General features: G+C 36.9%; 1 protein-coding gene across 2 annotated transcripts; it reads left to right on the top strand.

Annotated features, from left to right (window-relative positions):
- The first annotated feature begins 1,515 nt into the window (after positions 1 to 1,515).
- Positions 1,516 to 21,267, top strand: LOC106054726 (cell death abnormality protein 1-like). Of its 2 annotated transcripts, XM_056037227.1 has the most exons (13): positions 1,516 to 1,641; positions 3,606 to 3,719; positions 8,634 to 8,765; positions 9,066 to 9,176; positions 13,475 to 13,591; positions 14,259 to 14,375; positions 15,476 to 15,607; positions 16,026 to 16,163; positions 16,194 to 16,607; positions 18,350 to 18,487; positions 19,076 to 19,225; positions 19,641 to 19,761; positions 21,116 to 21,267. In XM_056037227.1, the coding sequence occupies exons 1-13, from the start codon at positions 1,602 to 1,604 to the stop codon at positions 21,120 to 21,122; spliced, it is 1,731 nt and encodes a 576-aa protein (XP_055893202.1). In that variant the 5' UTR covers positions 1,516 to 1,601; the 3' UTR covers positions 21,123 to 21,267. The 2 variants fall into 2 exon arrangements, with proteins under 2 accessions (XP_055893202.1, XP_055893201.1); XM_056037226.1 differs by having other exon boundaries at positions 16,026 to 16,607.
- Positions 21,268 to 25,627: the final 4,360 nt, after the last annotated feature.

Below are 25,627 nucleotides of genomic sequence, written 5' to 3'. Positions count from 1 at the left end.
TATAAGCACTCAACTTCCCATGAAATGCATCCAACGGCATGCGTCTCACGAGGCCCCAACAAGACTCTGCCCCAAAATTCTTTTATAGAAGAAAAACTATACGGAGAACTGCCTGATCTGGAAACCACTGCGCGGTTCATCTCAGATATAGGATCTGAACCCTTCGACATGTAAAATGAGAACGAATAAGAAGAATGAGAAGAATTCTCAAACAACCTTTGACAACCAGTGCTAAATCCTCCTAAATGATTCACGTATGGCTCAGATAAAGGATCAGGCGGAACTGTTATAAATGACAGGAGAAGGGGAGATTACGAGCTTCAATAGGAGGGGGCTTCTTAGCCTTGGCCTAGGACAGCGGTTCTCAACCTTTTAGGCTCGACGACCCCTTTTTACAACCCCCCACTCTGCCGCGACCCCCCCCCCTCCAGCACACACACACACACAGCTATAGAAGAATGGACAAAAACAATCCATTTTTCGATGGTCTTAGGCGACCCCTGGGAAACCGTCAATCGACCCCCAAAGGGGTCGCGATCCACAGGTTGAGAACCCCTGGCCTAGGAGAAACAAAACTCTGAATTCAAACCTCTACTGCCTTGCATCAGTACCCAAGCATGGAAAAGGCTTCGGGTGTCAACTCTAAAGAAAAATCAAAAGCTTCGACCCTCAGGTAATCTTGCAGCTATACCCTGGCAGAAAAAGCTACGCCGCTGATCCAAAACTGTATTACTCCCTTTTGATATATCAGCTGGTGGAGATAAAAGGTGATAAAAAACATATTTTGTACGTAAAAAAACAAAATTTACATATATATACGAAATATGTTTCTTATCACGTTTTAGTGCTTTTTTTTTTAATAGTCAAAACACATTCTTTATAGAAAACCTTCCAATGACGACATAACCTCGTGGCATGAAAACCTCGTTTTGAGTCTATTTTTATCTTCAAATCACGAATACTCTCTGACGAATGTCTCTTATTTGTGCGCCCACTTCTCACTCGATGGCGTAGGAGAATTCCTTGTCTACGGTGTCGACTAAGTCTCATCGAAATTTCCAATCTTTCGTCTCCGATTCACTATTTCATTTACAAAAAAATAGCATTCATCTGAGGCGTATCCTCAGTGGAGTAGACGTGTTTACTTGCATACATATAATTCATTAACATTTTAAGGATGGGCTTGTCTATGCTCAGCGGTATTAATGAAGCGCCGCCTCTTTAAGAAGTTTATTGAGATCATGATGAATGGACGCTAGAGCTTGTCTTGGAACCAATGATCCAGTCAACTGGCGACGCCTCTGAGATGAACGTGATGTTCTGAGATCCTGTTGACCGTGAAACTCAGTGAAGGGTTGAATGCTTGGTTATCATGTTTTTTTGTTTCTTCAAGTCTGTTTGTGCAAATACAGTTCGTTATAATCAACAACACAAATTTGTATCGTCAACATATGAAGAGATGCGTCATATAAAACTATAATCTTAGCTTACAAGTATTTATATAAAGAGATAACTAGTTTCTTCCGTACGTAAAAGTTAAGTTTGGGGGCTAAGGCAGAACAACAAATTGTTTAGGTCAATCTAGAGAGCTTAAGTCAAACATGAAGAGGTTTATTTTAGTTTGTTTCGTTGCGTCAGTTTGTAAGTATTGAAATCTAGTTTTTAAAACGTCGACAATTTTACTTGCTGTTTGAGAGGCTAGTTCTGGAGTAGGGGATTATTTTGACATGTTAATATGATTATAATAATCTTTGAAATCATTAAATAATTTGTTTACAATAAGACTTTATTGGTGTCAATAATATGTACATTATTTTAACATCTAACATTTTAAATATGTTTTTTTTCCTCTGTTGATGTTAATTTTGTATGAATATATCAATCAATCTTATTCTTATCACATATGGAATAATAGTCTTGACTGCAATTTTTTTTTTAAATCTCACTGTCACACGCACGCACAACTGTAACTTCCACTAGCAACCTTTACTTTAAACTGCCACTTTTATGTGTAACTGTCACTTTTATGTGTAACTGTCACTTTTATGTGTAACTGTCACTTTCATGTGTAACTGCCACTTTTATGTGTAACTGTCACTTTTATGTGTAACTGTCACTTTTATGTGTAACTGTCACTTTCATGTGTAACTGCCACTTTTATGTGTAACTGTCACTTTTATGTGTAACTGACACTTTTATGTGTAACTGACACTTTTATGTGTAACTGCCACTTTTATGTGTAACTGTCACTTTTATGTGTAACTGTCACTTTTATGTGTAACTGTCACTTTTATGTGTAACTGCCACTTTTACGTGTAACTGTCACTTTTATATGTAACTGTCACTTTTATGTGTAACTGCCACTTTTATGTGTAACTGTCACTTTTGTGTGTAACTGTCACTTTTATGTGTAACTGTCACTTTTATGTGTAACTGCCACTTTTACGTGTAACTGTCACTTTTATGTGTAACTGCCACTTTTATGTGTAACTGTCACTTTTACGTGTAACTGTCACTTTTATGTGTAACTGTCACTTTTATGTGTAACTGTCACTTTTATGTGTAACTGTCACTTTTATGTGTAACCTGTTCTGTCTGTTTTCTATTCTCTCTTGTAATGCCTATAGTGATGTCTGCACTGGAATGATCGCCTGACAGTGTAAAACAAATATTGGATATTTCTGTTATGTGATTATGTGTAAATATGTTTTTTTATATGTTTGAAGTTCATTGTTTCACCATAAACTGAATTGTATTCTTTATTCAAGATGTTTATATTTTAAATAAATATGCATTTAAAATTTGTGGTGTGCTGACTTCTTCTATGTTTTTAAAAAAATTATTTGTATAAAAACTTCATTTCAATACATAAACTGTGTATGTATACTAACATAGCGTAGAATAAAGGAAATTCGGCTTACTAAAACATTGCTTTATTAGCAGAATTAAATTATAATTAAATTTATATGTTTGAAGTTCATTGTTTCACCATAAACTGAATTGTATTCTTTATTCAAGATGTTTATATTTTAAATAAATATGCATTTAAAATTTGTGGTGTGCTGACTTCTTCTATGTTTTTAAAAAAATTATTTGTATAAAAACTTCATTTCAATACATAAACTGTGTATGTATACTAACATAGCGTAGAATAAAGGAAATTCGGCTTACTAAAACATTGCTTTATTAGCAGAATTATATTGGTCCCATTACATAGCAATATTACACACAGTTGTTGAAAATATCGGCCATTCGGTCGGGCTTAACTTCTGAATTTCTTTTTTGCAATAATAAAAAATAATGGGTCGACCGGAGTAAATTTGCGAGGGCGTTCAGAGAAAACTACCGGAACTGTATATACCATCTTTAAATAGGCTCGTGTTATTATTCGAATTTAGTTATTGATATATTTAAATTCTAAAAAAAAAAACTTATAATAGTGAACATAATATCATGTAATTAGGTACTTAGAAGTATTTATATTCAATAATGTGAGCTCAGGTTTGTTTCTCTAAATTCTAGATCTACTAGTTTCTAGACAGGCAAGTATTGAACACTTGTGCACTTAGTTTTACCCACTAATTCAGACGTCATGTCCTTTTCAGGTGCCGTAACCCACCCACCGTGTACCAATGATGGGGAGTGTATCCGGTGGATTACATGTGACCCATATACCCATGCCATCTGTGACTACAAAACAGGAGACTGCCACTGCCGAGGTTTGTGAGGTTTCTTTTATTATTTACTTTTAAACTGAATCAACTTCCACATTTTGTTCACCGGAGCCTACACAAAAATGGCACATAAAAAAAAGTACTGCTAACATGTTTGGCTCTGCGCATGGCCGGCCTTGAATAATTGGAACCCCTAAGCCAGGGGTTCTCAACCTGCGGCTCGACCCCCTTGGGGGTCGATTGACAATTTGTCAGGGATCGCTTAAGACCATCCAAAATATGGATTTTTTTGGCCTATTCTAACATGTACAACTCGACACATACAAAGTTTGTTTTCAATTGAATTTACTATTTTTATTATTTTTCTAAGATAGATGTTGCAGACAGCTTAATTTTAAAATATATAAATTGTCGCAGCAGAAATATTTTTCCATTCAAGTAAATACGCATCAAAGCATAACATATCGTTACGCCTGGTCGTGTTTTAAAGCTCTGGACTGTTGTATGTAATGTCAACAGTCATTATTAATCGTCAATAATTAATTAGTATAAGTGAAGTTCAAGGTTCGCCACTTATGCAATATTCATCAAGTTTTTCGTGCAATATACATGCGTCCTAAATCTGTAGTATGTGAACCAAAATGTGTACGTTTTGATAAAGGTTGAACAGCGCATCCATAAATTTCAATTTTAATACGTAAACTTTGTATAGAAATGCATAACGTATTGGACAACATGAACCTCGGATGAACTTCTAATGGTAGCAGGGGAGGAAATCATGGGCCTTTCTGGTAAGAGACTCTGTTGTGGGCCTCTCGTAGTGCTCTGGTAAGAGACTGTTGTTGTGGGCCTCTCGTAGTGCTCTGGTAAGAGACTCTGTTGTGGGCCTCTCGTAGTGCTCTGGTAAGAGACTATGTTGTGGGCCTCTCATAGTGCTCTGGTAAGAGACTCTGTTGTGGGCCTCTCGTTGTGCTCTGGTAAGAGACTCTGTTGTGGGCCTCTCGTGGTGCTCTGGTAAGAGACTCTGTTGTGGGTCTCTCATAGTGCTCTGGTAAGAGACTGTGGGCCTCTCGTGGTGCTCTGGTAAGAGACTCTGTTGTGGGCCTCTCGAAGTGCTATGGTAAGAGACTCTGTTGTGGGCCTCTCGAAGTGCTCTGGTAAGAGACTGTTGTTGTGGGCCTCTCGTAGTGCTCTGGTAAGAGACTCTGTTGTGGGCCTCTCGTAGTGCTCTGGTAAGAGACTCTGTTGTGGGCCTCTCGTAGTGCTCTGGTAAGAGACTCTGGGTCTCTCATAGTGCTCTGGTAAGAGACTGTTGTTGTGGGCCTCTCGTAGTGCTCTGGTAAGAGACTCTGTTGTGGGCCTCTCGTAGTGCTCTGGTAAGAGACTCTGGGTCTCTCATAGTGCTCTGGTAAGAGACTCTGTTGTGGGCCTCTCGTAGTGCTCTGGTAAGAGACTGTGGGCCTCTCGTAGTGCTCTGGTAAGAGACTCTGTTGTGGGCCTCTCGTAGTGCTCTGGTAAGAGACTCTGTTGTGGGCCTCTCTTAGTGCTCTGGTAAGAGACTCTGTTGTGGGCCTCTCGTAGTGCTCTGGTAAGAGACTCTGTTGTGGGCCTCTCGTAGTGCTCTGGTAAGAGACTGTTGTTGAACGAAGTGCCTCATAGCTCCCATGCAGTTCATGTGACACCATCTCCCCGCAGCTCTTGTACACTGTTGTAAGACATCTCCTCTGCCTGCCCCTTTAGTTTAAGCAGGAATTGAAAAACTCCAGTTAGTCAATTGTAGCGAAGCTATTTAAGTCGAATATATCAGGGATGCCAAAATACGGCCCGCTGGCCAGTTCCGGCCCGCGACATAGTGACCAAAATGTAGACAATCACACAAAAAATGTTGAAAAATGTATCTGTAGCTATTTTAGGATTCTCATTCTTTATTTCATGGATTTCATTCCTTGCTATTTTCATATTCATATTTTTTTTATGTTTTTGTAAGAAAAAAAAGTTTTTTTTTATTTTTATCCCGCATGAACCATCTCCTATTTTGAATTCTTTGCAATATCGTCTGCTGTCTTGAGCTAGCCTTGTAAATGACATCTTGTGAGTGCAACCCTAGGCATCATTACACATCACGTTTTGGTATCAACTCAAGTGGTGTTGTACCATTTAATATGTTTACATTAATGAAATGGGAGTTCCGGTGAAAACAAAAAAAAACATCAAATTGGCAAATAAAATGGGAGGGAAATAATATTTACGTGTTTTCAATCTTATTCGCTCTCTGTGAGGAAAATGACATTGAATTTGACAAACAGATAAAATGATAATTTTGTGAAAGACCCTGAATCTAAAACTTCGAAGACATGTGGAAAAGTTGGATGGATGTCACAGCGGACTTGCGGCAAGAGACATCAGAAAAGTTGGATGGATGTCACAGCGGACTTGCGGCAAGAGACATCAGAAAAGTTGGATGGATGTCACAGCGGACTTGCAGCAAGAGACATCAGAAAAGTTGGATGGATGTCACAGCGGACTTGCGGCAAGAGACATCAGAAAAGTGGATGGATGTCACAGCGGACTTGCAGCAAGAGACATCAGAAAAGTTGGATGGATGTCACAGCGGACTTGCAGCAAGAGACATCAGAAAAGTTGGATGGATGTCACAGCGGACTTGCAGCAAGAGACATCAGAAAAGTTGGATGGATGTCACAGCGGACTTGCAGCAAGAGACATCAGAAAAGTTGGATGGATGTCACAGCGGACTTGCGGCAAGAGACATCAGAAAAGTTGGATGGATGTCACAGCGGACTTGCGGCAAGAGACATCAGAAAAGTTGGATGGATGTCACAGCGGACTTGCAGCAAGAGACATCAGAAAAGTTGGATGGATGTCACAGCGGACTTGCGGCAAGAGACATCAGAAAAGTTGGATGGATGTCACAGCGGACTTGCGGCAAGAGACATCAGAAAAGTGGATGGATGTCACAGCGGACTTGCAGCAAGAGACATCAGAAAAGTTGGATGGATGTCACAGCGGACTTGCAGCAAGAGACATCAGAAAAGTGGATGGATGTCACAGCGGACTTGCGGCAAGAGACATCAGAAATGTTGGATGGATGTCACAGCGGACTTGCAGCAAGAGACATCAGAAAAGTTGTCAATTCATTTTAAACATTTTCATTAATAAATAATTGTTACGTTATTTTTATTGTTACGATCCAAACTTTGTCGTCATGGTTACCCAGTAGTTTAGAGGAATGGTTTCGCATATAAATGCTGGCGATTTAAAGATGAGTTTTTCTTTTGCAATCTGCTACGACGGAGTATAAATGTGTTATAGATGGTATGTTCATTTTTGTAAGAAAAATGTAAAATAACTTTGAAAATTAAAAGTGATGTCTGCACAGACGCTGCTCCAAGTATGGTAGTATGTTGGTCTGGATTTCAACCTTTGGTAAAGAATGAGTCGCCAAAAAGTTATCGGAAATCAGTTTGTGATTCATCTTGAATAGAAAAATATCGAAGACAATGCTAACTAAAATAACAAAAAGCAATGAAAAACGTCACAAGGATCATTTGCAATTTAACTCGCGTCTGAAAAAAAATCCAAAATCCTTCCAAATAAAACATCAAATTGGCAAATAAAATGGGAGAGAAATAATATTTACGTGTTTTCAATCATATTCACTCTCTGTGAGGAAAATGACATTGAATTTGACAAATAGATAAAATGATAATTTTGTGAAAGAACATTTGCTTATGCTTGCGGACAAAAATTCATCAAACTTTCCAAACCTACCTAACATCCTTTTTGTACCTGCCAGAACTCCAATGAAAGTCAACGTCGAAGATGTTTAGGAGACAGAAATAGTTTATTGAACTCATTAATGAAACGAAAAAATGTCTCTATACACAAACCTGGATCAAGCGTTTGCAGTCATGTCCCAATTTGTCTGCTGTTGCACCTTCTTCATCAATTTGCAATAATACATTATTGGCATAACAGCCAGTTCATTATCATGTCTAAATACCGAAAATCGTCACATGTGTATGCGATGTGGATAGGGTTAATAAGAAATAGAATGGTAAGTAACTGCATGCTACAAAGGTATTAGTTCATTTATGTGTCATTGAATGAGAAGGAGAAATATATATTTCAAGAATATAATGACACATTGTCTCATGATTAAATATAAAGCCTTGGCAATGCAAATTAGATTTACAGTTTGGGGGGGGGGGTCGCAGCATAGTGAGGGATTGTAAAAAGGGGTCTCCGAGCAAAAAAGTTTGAGAACCGCTGTTTTAAAGCGAAGTGAATTTGGTGGCCCTAAATGAAATTTTAACAAATTAAAAAGAAACAGCGAAAAAAATAAAATCAAGCAATTTATTTATAAAAACAAACAAACTGCCTGTGTCTATATCTAAATCGACAACTAACTGAAATTCATGTATCGCAATTTCTGTACTAGAGACTAGTAAACAATGGGTCATAGAGCTGTACCAGAGACTAGTAAACAGTGGGTCATAGAGCTGTACCAGAGACTAGTAAACAATGGGTCATAGAGCTGTACTAGAGACTAGTAAACAATGGGTCATAGAGCTGTACCAGAGACTAGTAAACAGTGGGTCATAGAGCTGTACTAGAGACTAGTAAACAATGGGTCATAGAGCTGTACCAGAGACTAGTAAACAGTGGGTCATAGAGCTGTACTAGAGACTAGTAAACATTGGGTCATAGAGCTGTACTAGAGACTAGTAAACACTGGGTCATAGAGCTGTACTATGTTTGAGATCTGTCCCACGTTTCGCAATTTTTTCTCTAAATTTTTCCTGTACGAGGCCCCCACCAATCGGACGCCCTAGTCGGCTGCCTAGTTTGCCTATGCCTAAGGCCGGCCCTGCTCTGCGACATATTCATGTGACTGAAGACGGCACTGAATGTGTGTACGTACTTCTAATATTCTTACAGATTGGTTTTTCGAAAGGGACTCAGTCTCAAATGCCCAGTGCAAGACCAATGAACATTGTAAACAAGCTAATGTCTGTGCTAATCCTAATGACGCTGTTTGTGATGAGGCCTCTGGCGAGTGCTACTGTGAAGGTCAGTTTAAAAAAATGGTTAGAACATTTTTAAATGACAATAACAACTATATAAAAGTATATTATTTATATTTTACAATATTTGAAGTATTTACTAAAACTTAATAGAAAAAAAAATACGGATAAAAGTAGGCTATAATAGAACATTGGCGCTATTTTGTCAGCACTACTTTGTCGGCGCTATTTTGTCGCTAGCTATTTTGTCGTGCTTTACATTTAAAAATATTTTAGAATATTTTAATCCACAACACTTTTGATATTTTATTTATTTATTTTTATTTATTTTAATTTCAACCCTCAGATATCCCATGCGCCTACGACTACGAATGTATTGAAAAGTGCGGGACAGCTGGGAAAATTGACGTCTGCTGTCACCATGATTTCCGGTGTCACTGCAATACTTCATGCACGGGTAATTTATGCTAATATTGAGTAGAGAATATCAAATTCCGAAATAAATAAAACAGAAAACGTGTTTAAAATAGTTTAAATAACTATCACCCAAGAAGTATCCCAAGAGATGTCACAAGAGCTGACCCAAGAGTAGCCCCAAGAGCTTACCCAAGAGCTTACCCAAGAGTTGTCACGAAGTTCAAACGTTTCATTTCGAGTAAAGAATAAATATTATCTTTAGTTATTCAGTAGTTTTCCAAAGTGGTCCCTACGGACCCCAGAGACTTGCGGTATCATTCAGGGTTCCTTTAAACATTTTAGTTGATTTGGGGGTCCCTGAACAGCGCCGAAGTTGCCTTATAAAGAGAGGATTTTATTTCCTAGGGTCAAGTCCTAACGGCTCTTCATGCACCAGAGGTGAGCGAAAGATTTGAAAACTTTTCACTTGGATATCCCCGACTGGGTGTGGAACAGGGGCGGACTGGCTATAAGAGCATTCAGGCAAATGCCCGGTGGGGCGGTACCCTAATGGGCTTTTAGGGCCACGAAAGAGTCACAGGTTCGAGCCTCGGTCGGCGCATGCCCTTATTTTCGTAGCATTTTAATTCACTACTTTCTCTCTTAAAAACTTGGTCCCTGGTGCTGTTATTCATTTATGTTTAATATATGTATGTATCATTTGTTTCAGCACCTAGCTTCAACTCTTTATATCCGTAGATAGTGCTATTAGGTTTAATCCTTTTAGGGCCTACACATTTAGCGATAAGAAACAACATATGGCGTATATTTCTATAAAGATTTAGAGTTCACTGTATGCATGTTTATCGATACATTATCAAACGTAACATAATGACTTTGAAGATAGGCCTAGAATCGGATGCCCATCATATGATAAAGCCTACAAGTTATGCGCCGGATTGTATAGAAATGCCCGGGCCGATTTCGACACCCATTCCGCCCCTGGTGTGGAAGTCTTTTGCTCGTGGACAAAGTCATATCCCAAACACAGATGAGTCTGTACTAATACACAGGGGCGGACTTGATGTCAAAATCGGCCCGGGCACTTCTATACAATCCGGCCAAAGAACTGTATATAATATGATGGGCATCCAATTCTATGTCTATCTGTCCTCAAAATCATTGTTAAGTATGATAATGTATCGATAACTGTACACATGCTTAATATCTTTATAAGAAATATGGACCATATGTTGCTTTTTAATCGCTAAACGTGTCGGCCCTAAAGGGATGGAGCCTACTAGTAGCACTGTCTACGGCTGTAAGATAATACATCATTTCGTAAAAGGTGTTAGATTAAATTAGTATTACACTGTAGAACCTGTGAAAGATTTCTTTAAACGACGTTCAAAGGGTCACTTTTAAAAGAGACTATTACAAAACCTTTAACAATTTAATACGTGTCATAGTGGCATCCATGCAACCCTTTCGGTGGCCTACCGGTCAATTTAGGTACTGGCCCACCGGGCATTTGCCCGAATGCCCATATAGCCAGTCCGCCCCTGCTAATACATGAGTAGCTTATTGAAATGTCCACAAATAAGGAACTGATACCAATCTATATCCTGCATAATGGGCTATTGTGACGTTGTTGTTGACTGATTTCCAGTCATCCTACTTGGTAGGACGTGCCACGTATCGTTAGTGCCTTTAGGCCAAGGATCCTCATAAATAACAAGAAAAATAAATTTAAAATACTTAAAAAAAACACAAAAAAAAAACAAAGCTTACATTAAGCGTATTTGTTCAATTAGTTTGGATCAGTCATGTCATTAAATTTGTAATAGATCTAGACTAACAATAAAAAAAACATTTATAAAAATTAAAAAGAGAGAGCGACCTAATTTCGAACTCTTGGCTCAAGGCTTCTCAAGCCAACACGCTAACCACTCTGCTAGTGAAGAGCCTATAAAAATGAAAAATATTATAGTTATCTATTGTTTCTATAATCTCGTCCTATTTTTTGATATTGTGTTCACTAAGACTCACACAACGATGTATAAAGGGGACTAATTCAGCGTATACCACCACTTCAGTCAACCACAAATGGCTGCCTGGTCGAGCGGTTTGCGCGCTGGACTGTCGTTCAGATTTATCGATGGTCCCGGGTTCAAACCCTGCCCGCTTCCATCCCCCGTCGTCCTGCGGGAGGTTTGAACTAGGAAGTAATTATCTTCAACTCTGAAGGAACATCCGAAACATGTAAAACATTCTACAAACAAACATTCTACAAAATCTTTCCCTTATAGTTAATAGTTAAGGTAGGCCTTGTCTTAGATTTTCATAAAAAAATAGTTAATTACCAATAATCAATGAAATAACTGGTTAATTATATTTTTTTCGTGTAAAAAAGCAAAAAATAAAAATACACTACGTTTGTAATATGTAATGTAATAATGCCATGTAATGGTCGTGCGGTTTGCGCGCTGGACTGTCGTTCGGATTTATCGACGGTCGAGGGTTCAAACCCTGCCCGCTCCCATCCCCCGTCATCCTGCGGGAGGTTTGGACTAGGAAGTAAACTATCTTCAACTCTGAAGGAACATCCGAAACATGTAAAACATTTTACAACACAAATAATGCCATGTTCAATGTCTTCGAGTCGGAAGATTAAGGTTAATTTTCACATGACTACACAAGCCCAGTTACGACCTACATATTTTTGTACAGACTGATGCCGACAAGGCTATTCTCCGCCGAGGCTGTACTGAAGTGTTCTTTTAGTCTTCTGCGCCTGTTCTCTACAAAGGTTTTCCTTTAGATCGCAAATGTGTGTCCTGCGGTCTTCGTGAGAGCTCTACAACTGTCTCTTTAGAGGCCATCTACAGCCACCTACTTGTGCCGTATGCTAGTGAGGGTAAAATGGCGACTGGGTTGATCTTTATAGCTCATACGGGGGCACCTCTGTTACGCCGTCCCCCCCTTTAGGAACACCAAAAAAAGATGGCTTTTGGCATGAGGTCGTCTCCCACGCGAGATAAGTGTCCGACCCATCGAAACCACAAGGCCTTCATCAACTACAAAACAAACAAAAATAGAAGACAATGAACACAAAATAGTCTTAAGTTGACTTACCTGTCCTGATGTTGTTCTCTACCGAGGCAGAAATTGTTTGTTTTTTTGCCTCGACAGAGAATAACAAATATGAACAGTTTATTTTATAGCTGTTGAAGGCCTCGTGGCCCAAACGTCCTTTGTTTTACTTGCTCCTGCAGGGTTACATATATGCACGTTTATTGTATTTTCTATACAGTCGTTCACCACTGCAGCAGTAAATCTTTATGTTTTTTGTCTGTCTGTCTGTCTGTTACAACGCTTGCACACGCTATTTCTCCAACACCCCAATCACGGAGCAAGCTGACACTTCGCACAATTATTTCTTTTACATGCCAACACAAGAATACAAAAATTAACCAATAAGTTAATTAACTATTGGTAATTGATGATTTCGTTGTATATCTCGAACAAGGGGAAAAAATTTCCTTGACTATTGTAGTGGTTAAAGCTGAATTAGTCCCCATTATTGTTTGTAGAAAAAAAAATTAAATAATAAATAGCAATAAAACCTATTTTCATAAGCAGCACAGTGGTTACTGTATTGGCTTGAAGAGACTGAGGAGGCTTTAGACACTATTACATTACATGGCATTATTACATTACATGGCATTATTACATTACATGGCATTATTACATTACATTGCATTATTACATTACATGGCATTATTACATTACATGGCAGTATAACATTGCATGGCATTATTACATTACATGACATTATCACATTACATGGCATTATTACACAACAAATTACAAACGTAGCATATTTTATTTTCTACTGTTTACACGAAACAAAACATCAAGACGCTCACTTTTTTATATTTATAAATAGATTTAAAAAGCGACTACCCAGATACCCCCTTCTTCTTTCTACCCCCCCCCCTCCCTTTGTCAACTGGTCCTGACATGTGATAGGATCATAGCGTATTGAGAAAGCTAAAAGCATGAACTTACGCTAAACAAAAACTATTGGTAAAAAAATATTTCTAATCGAACAGATTTATAATTGTTAGTCTAGATCTATTACAAATTTAGTTACATGACTGATCCAAACTAATTGATATCACTACACTTAATATAAGCTTTGATTTTTTGTAACGTTTTTTTTTTTTGTATTTGCTTGCTTATAAGTTTCTTTTATTTCAATATAATGAAAAAAAAAATAATTAAGACTTTCGTTTAATATGAAATCATTTTCAGAAATTAAATTATTGCTTTGACAATTCTTCCTTTTTAAATTAGGTGACTTCCTGTCAGAAGCCAAATGTTTCAGAAATGAAGATTGTGTACAGTGGAATATATGTCCGAACCCGGCTGAAGCCGTGTGCCAGGTTTTGTCAGGTCGATGTTGGTGTGAAGGTAGGCCTTGTCTTAGATTTTCATAATTTACTGGCAGTCTTGTCTTCATCAAAATGCACACTCCCTTTCTCCTTATTTACTCTAAGACATTCATGTTTAGAAGAGTTCCAACCAAGGGAGACAATTAAGATTTCACCTCTTCTTTATTTCTTAATTCATTGCAGTCCCAATACTTTTGAACATAAACATTCGCAATATAATAAATTATTAGTATTGTGAATGTTTTAATATTCAATTTAATCATGCAAAAGAGTTATTTTAAAATTATTATCCTAATATGGATTTTTTTTTTTCGATGTTTTGAGCTATGTTTTTTTTTTTCATTTTTAGCAGCATCTAAAATAGGACATACCGCTATTAATTTTGTGTGCTCTGTCCGTCTGTTTGTCTGTCATGTAAAAGATCACAAAAACTAAAAGCGCGTATTCATTTTATTTAATTAAATTTTTGTATTTAATAAAGTGAAATTCTTTTGATCTTAAAATTAAATATCGATACTATTATTGCTTTCATACAAATAGACCTACACTATTCTTAATATTCTTAATACAATAATTAAATAGAATAAAATGTAATATGTAATTTTGCCAATCAGGAGCTACTCCGTTCATACATTAGCCATGTTAAGTATACAGTAAGCTGTAACGGTGTATTAATGTGCTTATAGGAGACACTGACTCACAGATTCCGTGCCAGAGTACTGTCGACTGCGTAGACATGAACACATGCCAAAACCCTAATGACGTCTTCTGTGATGTGTCCCTGGGAGAGTGTCAATGTAGAGGTACGATAGTCACAATAAGTACAATTAACGTTCCCATTTCAGACCTTGTGGTCTATAGGGCAGATGATGTAAAGTTCATCTGTTTCTGTGGCCTACGGTGTACGAGGGTGTCATATAGCCAGCACAACGACCAACCGCCTTTGCTTTTCCCCAACTAATGCCAAGTACCCACTAGAGCTGGCTGTACTCAGAGGTGCCCGAAGATCCCGATAATGGGCATGGGCCGTGTTAGGATTCGAACACAGCTTCATTTTAAAAACAAAAATTGGTTTTGTATATTAGGTGAAGACCTCCTGTTATAATCACCTTAATTGACTTAGGGATTATCCATCTATGAATAAGTCCACATTTACAGCCACACCTCTCAATACTTTAAGATTTATTTCACCTTTTTTAAAGGAAAGGAAATGCGGTTGGTCATTGTGCTAGCCACATGAACCTTCCATGGACCACAGAAGCAAATGACCTTTAACATCATCTTTACAATGGATTGCAGCGTCTGAAAGGCAGATTTTATTTAATTAACAATTTTTTTATTATTCATGTTTTGATAGGAAAAATTAATAGGCCTGGTTGCGCAAAGTTTCAACTTGATCCGAGAATGGATACCAGACAGGACAGATAGACAAAGTTTAAATCAAGTCACTCTGTCTGACTGTCTGGGTGTTTTTCTCCATTTCCCATTTTCAGATAAATTTAAATTCTGCTCAATTATTCATAGACGAAGACTATATATATATATATGAACAAGTTTTATAAAAAATTAGTTAATAAATAGATGGGAATTAATTTTCTTTTGTATAAAAAGGGGGAGACAAACCTTGCATTATTCAGTTATAAGGCAGTAATTTTGCGGTGCTTTCCCTTGTATAGTCCCTTTTTTTATTTTTATAATTTGCTTGTTTCAAATTATGAAACACTTAATGGTATGGAACGATTTCTTATTTTTTTTTAATTTTGAGATGTAACAATGTGAAAGTGAGGTTATAACGATGAGTGGAGTATGCATTTCCTTTGTAGAAGCACTTAAAGATATAGGTGAAGCTTTTGATAATTTCAACGCTTTCAGATCATGTGAATAATTTGTGTTTGTTTGAAAGGTGCAATCATTCCAGCCAAAATCTTGTCTCCTTTGATGTGTACAACTAACTCAGAATGTGTTTACCTCAACGATTGCTCTAATCCTATGGATGCTTTCTGCGACGTGTCAATGGGACTCTGTCATTGCAGGGGTAACGTATTTTAACCCCTATCTTTGCACATGTAACTATCTTAAGCTTCTTGAAAGCAGATGAAATTATTTGAAATCTTTTTAACCATTTTAATATTCAGTATTTTAAACACCTTAAATAATATGTTTTTGTTGTTGTTGCTTTTAAATATATCCAAATGGCTACAATGAATACTATTGAAATCAGATAGGCTAGTTTCAAAATAAATACGCTTTTTATTTTGGTTTGTCAAATTTTATTTTTCACATAGTTCAATCAAAGAGAAGTAATCTCTTACTTAGATGAGTGTTATTATGCTAATTAATGCACCCGCAGAAGTGTAGTTACGGCCCTTGACTTATGAGCTCGCAAAGCAAGTAAAATTGTTGGTGTAGGATTATATGAATTATCTATTCAACTTTAAACATTTTTTTTTCAGATGGTCTTCCTGGCGATGTTTATGGTGCAGGTGTTTCCAGGGGAGGCAACGCCAAAGGTGATGTTTCCGGAGGAGTTATGCAGAGTGATAGGAGTGCCAGTGGTAGAGGTTCCAGTAGCTCTGTTTCCAGTGGTCTAGGTTCCAGTAGCTCTGTTTCCAGTGGTCTAGGTTCCAGTAGCCCTGTTCATAGTAGAAGTGGTTCCAGTAGCACTGTTCCAAGTGGTAGAGGTTCCAGTAGTACTGTTCCAAGTGGTAGAGGTTCCAGTAGTACTGTTGCAAGTGGTAGAGGTTCCAGTAGTACTGTTGCAAGTGGTAGAGGTTCCAGTAGTACTGTTGCAAGTGGTAGAGGTTCCAGTAGCACTGTTGCAAGTGGTAGAGGTTCCAGTAGAACTGTTCCCAGTGGTAGAAGTTCTGATGGAGACGGAGGTGTTCCCAACAATGGTATTTTCAGTGGCTACGGTCCCAAAAACCCAAAACTGCAGTCATCGTGTAAACTGAAGGACGACTGTATCCGATTGAATATCTGCCCACTGCCCAATGACGTTTTCTGTGACGTGACTTCAGGGCAATGTCTATGTCAAAGTAGGTCAACTTTAAACTTAACCCTAACCCTGCTAAAACTTAGTCTAGAGAATTAATTGGTGTGTCTCACCACTGGCAATGTGTAGGATTATATTATTATAGGGAGGCGAGGGTCCCTGGTTCGAATCCTGGGATTTTTAATTTCGGGATCTTTTGGGCGCCTCTGAGTATTGGGTACTTGACATTAGTTGGGGAAAAGTAAAGACGGTTGATCGTTGTGCTGGCCACACGACACCCTCGTTAATCTTAGACCACAGAAATAGATGCCCTTAACACCATCTACTCTATATGCAACAAGGTCTGAAAGGGGAACTATTTTATGTTATGTTATGACTTACTGGCCTTAATCCTGTGCACTCCCATGGGAGCAAAGGCCGCCATAACACCTCTCCAACGAACTCGGTTCTGAACAGCTTTCTTCATCTGCTCCCATGTCATTCCAGTACCCTCAGCTTCACTGACGACTGACCTCTTCCAGGTTTGCTTGGGTCTGCCCACTTTCCTCTTTCCTTGCGGATTCCAATCAAGTGCCTGCCTTGCAACATTGGTAGCTGGTTTTCGCAAGCTCCAGCTCCACTTTTAGGATATCTTGGGTTATGGATGTTATTATACACATTATTATAATAGCTTTTATATAGAGCTACTTTCATGCTTATAGCATGCTCAGAGCGCTTTGGGCCAATCTCATTTGTGGACCGGTGGGGGGGGGGAGAGGGGGTATTTAGGAGTTGGTTTTCCGTGCTGCCTTTAGGCGATCAGTAAACGCAACTCTGACCGAGTCGGGTGTCGAACCTCGAGCCCCCTTCTAGGTAGCCAAGACAAGCCAAGTTCAAGCGCACTTAGCTTCTCGACCACGCTTCCCACCACATTTACACATTTACAAATCATCTTAATAGAAATAGAATAGAAATAAAATAGAAATAAAATAGAAATAAATAGAAATAAAATAGAAATAAAATAGAAATAAATAAAAATAAATAAAAATAAAATAGAAATAAAATAAGTGTAAACGAGGAAGGTAAATTAAAAGACTAAAATGAAAAGAAAAGTGGACAATTAACATTACATTTGCTTCTTCCCCTTCTTGTTTATTTGCTTCTGTCGGAGATAGTTTAACATTTCATTTAGTGCTAAATTCTTAAATTCTTGATCAAAACTGTGTGTCCTTTTCCACGCTTGTGGAACTTTTCCCAACCCAGTTTGTATCATCGAGATTCCTCACAGTGGAGTAGCTAGGACTTAAACATCATTTGGGGGCCCGGGAGAAGGGCCTTGACCTCTTTGGACCCTGCATTTTGCGTAATATGCCAGTAGCGTAGCTAGGGATTTGGGGGCCCGGAGGGGCTTGGCCTCTTAAGGGGCCCCTGCATTTCGACATTCGACGTCATGACATGAGATAATGGTGTAATATTTAATGTAAAAACAATTTTGAACACTCATTTGGGGGAACACCTCAAGTGAGGGCCCGGGGTGGGGGGGGGATTTTCAAATTCTCCCCCATTACCACACCCTAGCTAGGCCACTAATTCCCCAGTCATTTTTTTTCGCTTGGTTTTTATCAAATAACGATAGCTTTCAAAAACTTTGTTAGCAAGTACTTGTAGTCTGTCCTAGGAAATGTATTTTCCTTTTGGTCTCGAATGTGTCTCCCGCGGCCTTTTTCACAAATCTCCAGCTGTCTCGTTCAGAAGCCGCCTGCAACCAGATACAACTTTCTGATCATTCTCCTCCCCCTCCCACAGGTGATGTCCAGCAAGGGAATGTCCAGTCCACATCTTCAACGTCCTGTAAAAGAACAACCGACTGTGTTCAAATGAAAGCGTGTCCGAGTCCTATTGGGGCTGTGTGTAACATTTCGACTGGCCAGTGTCTATGCCGAGGTATGCCTTGTTATATATTCGCCAAAAAAAAACAACACCTTTTTTTAACAAAAAAAAAAAAAGCTTATGACAATCGATAACTTCCATATTCTTTAGTTTGCGTTATTTTTTTTTGTTTGGCATCTCAAGTGTTTAATTATGCTGCCCAAGACGCTCCAAGAGTGAATTGTTTATTTTTTCTAAGACAACTTTATTGCTTTATAACGTTTTATTTCTACGATACCAGAATATACAAATTTTAACGGTACAAAATTACAATACCCCCCTCTTCAACTATTCACATTCCATACCCTCCCACAAATCCGCCTATAATTTATGCAATTTTAAAACGCATATGAATGAGATTTCAATGAGATCCTACACATTTTCTCCCCAATCACATTCCAATCCCAATCAATCATTCATACAGTATTGATATTCACTCAATTTCGTAGAGCTGACTAATCCCCAGATATGAATCTCATTTTTAAAAGATATTCAATTATTATTTGGCGACTAAAGAAGGCCATTACATGTGTTATTACATGTGTTATTAAATGTATTATTGTTGTGATTTTTGCTCTATGCATATATCACTTAAATTTACAGGCGGACTGGACAGGCTGGTTCAAGAATCCGACAGACAAAATCCTAGAGCCTGTAGAATGAACGCAGACTGTTTTCAGATGAATGCCTGCCCTAATGGTGTCAATGCCCTCTGTGATTTATCGTCTGGAATTTGTCAGTGTCAAAGTCAAGGTAAGCACATTGACATGACGCTTGAAAGTCGATCGTTGGAAACAAATAGTTTACTTTTTTCAACATGCATTGCATGTGTTCTGTAAACTAAGTAGAGATTGCACCTATTTGGAGCCGGTTGTAGAGATTGCACCTATTTGGAGCCGGTTGTAGAGATTGCACCTATTTGGAGCCGGAAGTGCGATCGGATTTATAATAGCACATTGTTTTTAAGGACTGGAGATACGCGCCAATACTAAACAACTTGAGGGGAGAGAAGGCGCTTAAAATTGAAACAGATAACATACCTATATAAGCCAACAACAAAACTTGGAAGCTGAGCTGATGTTTAGAATTACATTTAATTGTAACATGGGAAGTTTTTAACCACCAAAATGTATGCACTAATATTTGTTGTTGGCCTTCTGCTCAACAGTTCCAGTGTCAAGGAACGCAACTCAGACGTGCCGCACAGCAGACGACTGCTTCCAGGTGAAATTCTGTGCAGTCCCGACAGATGCAGTATGTCGATCGGGGAAATGTGAATGTCAAGTCAAGTAAGACTTCTCTCCCGTTGTTCTATTAATGCTTGCAATATTATTATTATTATTCTGTATTTATCTTTTGGCTATTTAGTCATAGAACTATAAGTGATATGTGGTCTCGATGGTCCGTGGTTCGAATTTTCACCCCCGCCATTTATTTATACCTCAGTACAGCCATTTATTTATACCTCAGCACAGTGGCAGCCTGGGATGTATCGTGAAGGAAGAAATATTTATTTTTTCCCATTCTGCCATTAGGTCGAAGACATTCTGCATTAATCAAAACGAATTGAACATATTGCTATCGATTTAAAATACTTTGCATTGTACTTCCTGTTTCAAAAGAAGATCTCAATTTTGAACAGTTACCGTTTAATAATGTTTTTTTTTAATAGTTCATTAACCATAGACATAAATAAATATAGACTGGCCGATAAAAGAGTTTTATGAAACGAAAATTTGTGACTTGCAATTTTGTGTACTTTATTATACAGCATTTATGAGCAGTGTAGTTTTGTTTAATCTCTAAGACTGAAGATCATGCAACTTTTCAGAATTCGGAAATCCGACAACAATAGATATACATGTTTTCAAAATACATGAAGTCATTTCCTTTTTCCAGTCTATGTTTATTTATGTCTATGTCATTAGCATTTTCTGCTTTGTTCATAGAAACAAGAAATGCGTAAAAATTAATTCCCTGTTGTTCGTTTTCTATATAAAAAAAAAGAAAAGTAGTAAATTTCACCTTTCTGCTATATGGGACAGATGATTAAAAGTTAATGAGGGTGTCATGTGGTCAGTACAATCGCCTTAATTTTTCCCTAACTAATGTCAGCTACCCATTAGGAGTTGGGTGGACTCGAAATAAAAAATCCCAGTCTTCAAACCCCTCCATTCAGAATTAAAGCGGTTTACCCCTCACCTCAGCTACCACGTTTTTTTTTAAATATTATGACATACTTTAATACGTAGCAGCATTTGGCTTTGAGGTCATGACTTACAATCAGTGTTTCCCAAACTGTGTTCCGAGGAACCTTTTGTGTTCCATGAGGCCTGAACAGGTGTTCCACAAACTACTGGAATAATTAACTAGTAGTCCATCGAGTGAATTAACCTCTCTAAAAAAATAAATTAAGTGTTTTGTTAAATACTCAGAATGGGCTAAGTGTTCCGTTAGAGAACAAGTTTGAGAGACACTGACTTAAAGTAATGACATAGAAGTGATCTATCTTGGATTTTTTTTTTTTGGGTCTCTCTTTTTATGGGTTATTTTTCATTTATCCTTTCGATTAACTGGTGTGTTGTTGTTTTTTTTTTCATTTATCCTTTCGATTAACTGGTGTTGTTGTTTTTTTAATTACAGGCCTTAGTATTCATCCATAAATTTTAAACAGCCTGTCAAAGAATCATCTCTACTCGAATCTTCTTGGAATGATTATAGATCTTCATAATGACAATTTGCATAAAAATCTGCTTATATGTATATACGATTTGTTTTGAAATAAATAAATTAATGCTTGTTTGTAAAATGTTTTACATATTTCGGATGTTCCTTCACAGTTGAAGATAGTTTACTTCCTAGTCCAAACCTCCCGCAGGACGACGGGGGATGGGAGCGGGCAGGGTTTGAACCCTGGACCATCGATAAATTCAAACGACAGTCCAGTGTGCAAACCGCACGACCAGGCAGCCATTCACTACTTAGCTCTTAAAACTAATAATTAAGAAGGGAACATTTTTTACCCAGCCAAACTTCTACTATAAAAAATTCCTTGGTTAAACCCATGTCTAAAGCTACTCAGGGTATTGTAATTAATGTTCCAGAAATAAAAATATTAAAAAGACTTGGGTCTAGACTAGAATACAGAATTTAGTTAGAGATATAGATCTATAGTGTTGATGTTGTAAAGGCCTACTGATATTACACAAACATTTTGAATGAGGGGAGCTGCTGTGTGCAGCTACAAATGAATTCAAGAGATCTGGCTAATAATTTGTACATAAAACATGAACTTCTACATATCTAATTCTTTACTCAATACAAAGAAACATTTGAGTCGAGTGAGGAAATACCCACTAACAGAGGGTCCAAAATACCAGTACAAGGAAACTGTTCTGTGGAGTGACAGAATTCCCACTGATGTGTGTTCAAAACAGACCAAATTTAATTATAAGATCATTACATTTTAAAAATAACTGTCAAATCAGAGTGTTCACTTTGTGGCTAATTAGTTAGTAATAATTTTCCCAAAGAAATAATTAAAAAAAACAACAACATCATACTTATATTCGACATCAGTGTCCACTGTTACGTGCGCATGTTAGTGTAAATGTGAAATGGTGCGAATGCGTGTTGAAAGGAGAGAAGAACCAAAATGGAGAAATAGAAACGAAATAGTGTTCTAGTGTTGATGGAAATTAAAATGAGTTCTAAACGAGGACGGTGTTGTTTTAGTGTTAATGTACTGTGTCAAAGAGTCTCATCTTAGAAAGGAACGTAACAAGTGGCGCCCAACCCTTACCCAGCCAGTGTCCTGAACCTATGTAAATTTTGCAAGCTGATAAGAGGAACAGTTTTAAAAAGACAACTTTACACTAAGTAGAAGAGTAGTTCTTTGCGGAGGATATTTAGAGGATAATTACTTTAAACCTGACTTTATTCCTTCAAGTATATTTTGATGCATATAGGAAATAAATATAAAATTATGTGAAAACTAAACTGCTTCCTGGTTATGTGATGGTGCCCAGTAGGCCTACATTTCCTATTGAGATAAGCACTTGAGGGTGGGGGGAACCAAATGTCAAAGCGAGATATAGCATAGTGTGAGTCACAAATAAAACAACACCAGCTCCTCTTTAAGTTGTTTAAAGTTTCAACTTGATCCAAGATTGGGTGTGGGAGAAATAGCTTGTTCAAACTTTTGACCAGAGTGAGTTGATATAAGCTGCATGGTGACATGTACGCACTATGCAAGACATCAGGGTTTCTGTCCAGGGCTTTTGCAAGAGAGGATTTGAGCCTCTCAAGCCCTCACTCTAATGGAGTTTGATGATGATGATATAAACTTTTTAATATGCATCTATTGGAGTTTATTTTTAAAGCATGTCTGCCACCAGATACTATAAGCCTGGAACATATTGTTCTAACAATTTCAAGGATTTTTTTTATTGTAATAGGCATGATCTGACTATTAGTGACTATAAGCAGTTTTTTTAAAAGATTGTTGATTCAGTACTTTTAGTAAAGATATGATTCTTTTTTTTTTTTTTTTTTTTTTGCAAACAGTTCCAACATACAACTTAAACAACATTCAGCCCAACAATTATTAACAAAAAAAAACACTTCTTCATTCATTTTTTTAAAATTGTAATCCCATTTTGATTTGAAAATATCTCTTGTCATCTTTTTAGACTAACAAAGAACAATAATAATCATTTTCTAGTAGGAATACCAACTTTTCCTTACACTGAAATAATACAAGCCCTTTTGACCTGAATTGTAAAAAAAAAAAAAAAAAAAAAAAAAAAAAAAAAAAAACAAGACTCATAGGTGCCCCCTGAGATTGTCTGTAATCATAAACCATAGTTCTTTCCTTATTGTTGGTCAACTGATAAATGTTTAGTCAACAAATAAAAACAAAGTGTTTACAACAGAAGATAACATTAAAATATTTTAAATGTAAAGTTTCCCTTTGAGACCTTGTGATCTACAAGGCAGATGTTTCTGTGGCTAACAGTTAATGAGGGCCCCATGTGGCCAGCACAGCAACCAACCAACTTAACTTTCGCCTACTAATTTCAGGTCTCATTAGAGCTGGGTGGACTCAGAGGTGACATAAAGATCCTGAAATAAAAAATTCCAGTCTTCACCAGGATTTGAAGCTGGGACCTCAGTTCAGAAGCCAAGTGCTTTACCCCTCAGCCACCACAGCTCTTATACAACTACTTAATTCTGTTATAGTTGTAATAAAAAGTAAAGTTTCCCTTTCATAACTTGTGATCTATGGGGCAGATATGGTCATGGTCATCTGTTTCTATTGCCAAAGGTTAAAGGGCAGGGCATCATGTGGCCAGCACAATGACCAACCACCTTTACTTTCCCCAACTAATGTTAGGTATCCCTTAGAGTTGAATGAATTCAGGAGCGTTCTGAAAATCCAAAAATTCAAAATCCCAGTCTTCACCAAGATTTTAACCTAGGACCCTAGGTTCCTTACCCAAGGTTGAGTTTGAGTTTAGGCACATCGGCACAATTTAGGCCATGTCGTGCTGCCTTACCCAAAGGCTTAACCACTCAACAATTACACCACCAAAGTTTAACTTCCTTGAAATGATTAATAGTTTGTAGTGGTAGTGCTTGCAATATTGATCAAACTTATCTCTAGAATTGACATTCTTAGCTATCAAAATATGGCTTTTTCAATCAAGAAACCTCAATTAATAAATTGAAATCTAATTAGACAGATTTTCCCATGTGATTCTTCAAATAATCATTTTTTTTTATATTTAACCTCCTTATATCATGGTATGAGAAATGGGTTTTTTAAACAGATATTATTCTTTTTTTTTTTAAAGTGATGATTACAATTTTAATTTTTAAATGTCTGTCAATAAAAATTAAATTTATTAAACCCTTTCATCAAACCTTGTAATAAAATCTAGAACGACAACATTTCTTATAAACATTCCTTAAGGACTGGAATAAAAACTAGAACAATGACATTTCTTATAAACATTCATTAAGGACTGGAATAAAAAATTAGAACAATGACATTTCTTATAAACATTCCTTAAGGACTGGAATAAAAACTAGAACAATGACATTTCTTATAAACATTCCTTAAGGACTAGAATAAAAACTAGAATAATGACATTTCTTACAAACATTCCTTAAGGACAAGAATAAAATCTAGAACAATGACATTTCTCCAAATGTAGAATCTGACTAAAATATATTAAAAAGACATTGACATCTTTTATTTAATACAAGTTTCTAATTAGTTCATTATTACATTATTAATTATTTCTCTTTTCTATTATGAACAACATCAGAATAAAATGATTAAAACATCGAACATTGATCTTTTTGAATGCTTTATACAGGAATTATTTTAATTATAACAGGTTTTGAATAAATGAAAAAAGAAGTTATCATTTCCTTGTAAAATGTTTGAAATGTTTTGGATGTCCCTTCAGAGTTGAAGATGGTTTACCAGAGAATGAGAGGATTCTACCTCTTCTAAAGTAAGGCCTTATTCTATGTCATCCATTATTGATAATGAAAGATTCAATTATTCAGATGTCTTGATAAATAAAAATAAGGTTTGATATTATTATCTTGAATGTCAATAATTACAGATTGAAAATTTAAACAAAATGTGTCAATTTGTCAATATAGGGGCATATAATTTTTGATATAACTGCAAACAAAAAACAAAGAAACTTAAACTAATTGTGTTATTTAGCCCTTATAAATTAATCTTACCTTTCCTTCTTTTGTTAAAATACATTCACAATTTTGATCAGTGAAGGCGTTTTCTTGTGACTCGGAATTCAGAGATGATTCTACTCAATTGTTTTTCAGACGTCTTTTATATTAAGTGATTTTTTTCTTCAGATGTCTTTTATATTAAGTGAATTTGTTCATCAGATGTATTTGTCAGCAGAATACGAGTTTCATATTAAAATCTTGAATGTGTTTGATAGAGATATTAAAAAGCAGTGTTATTTTCTTGATATCAATTATTTCCATGCAATTACATGTAGTGAAATCATATTACCTACCATGTATTTCTGATTGCGAGAAAGTTTTTTTTCCCAATGTCTATTGTTTGAACAACTACTTTTCTTCCTTAACTCTTTCTCTCCTTAATTA

The sequence above is a fragment of the Biomphalaria glabrata genome, chromosome 8, assembly GCF_947242115.1.
Source record: "Biomphalaria glabrata chromosome 8, xgBioGlab47.1, whole genome shotgun sequence".
Lineage (NCBI taxonomy): Eukaryota > Metazoa > Mollusca > Gastropoda > Planorbidae > Biomphalaria > Biomphalaria glabrata.
The sequence above is the reverse complement of the archived record's forward strand: the minus strand, read 5'-3'. Positions and strand labels throughout refer to the sequence as shown.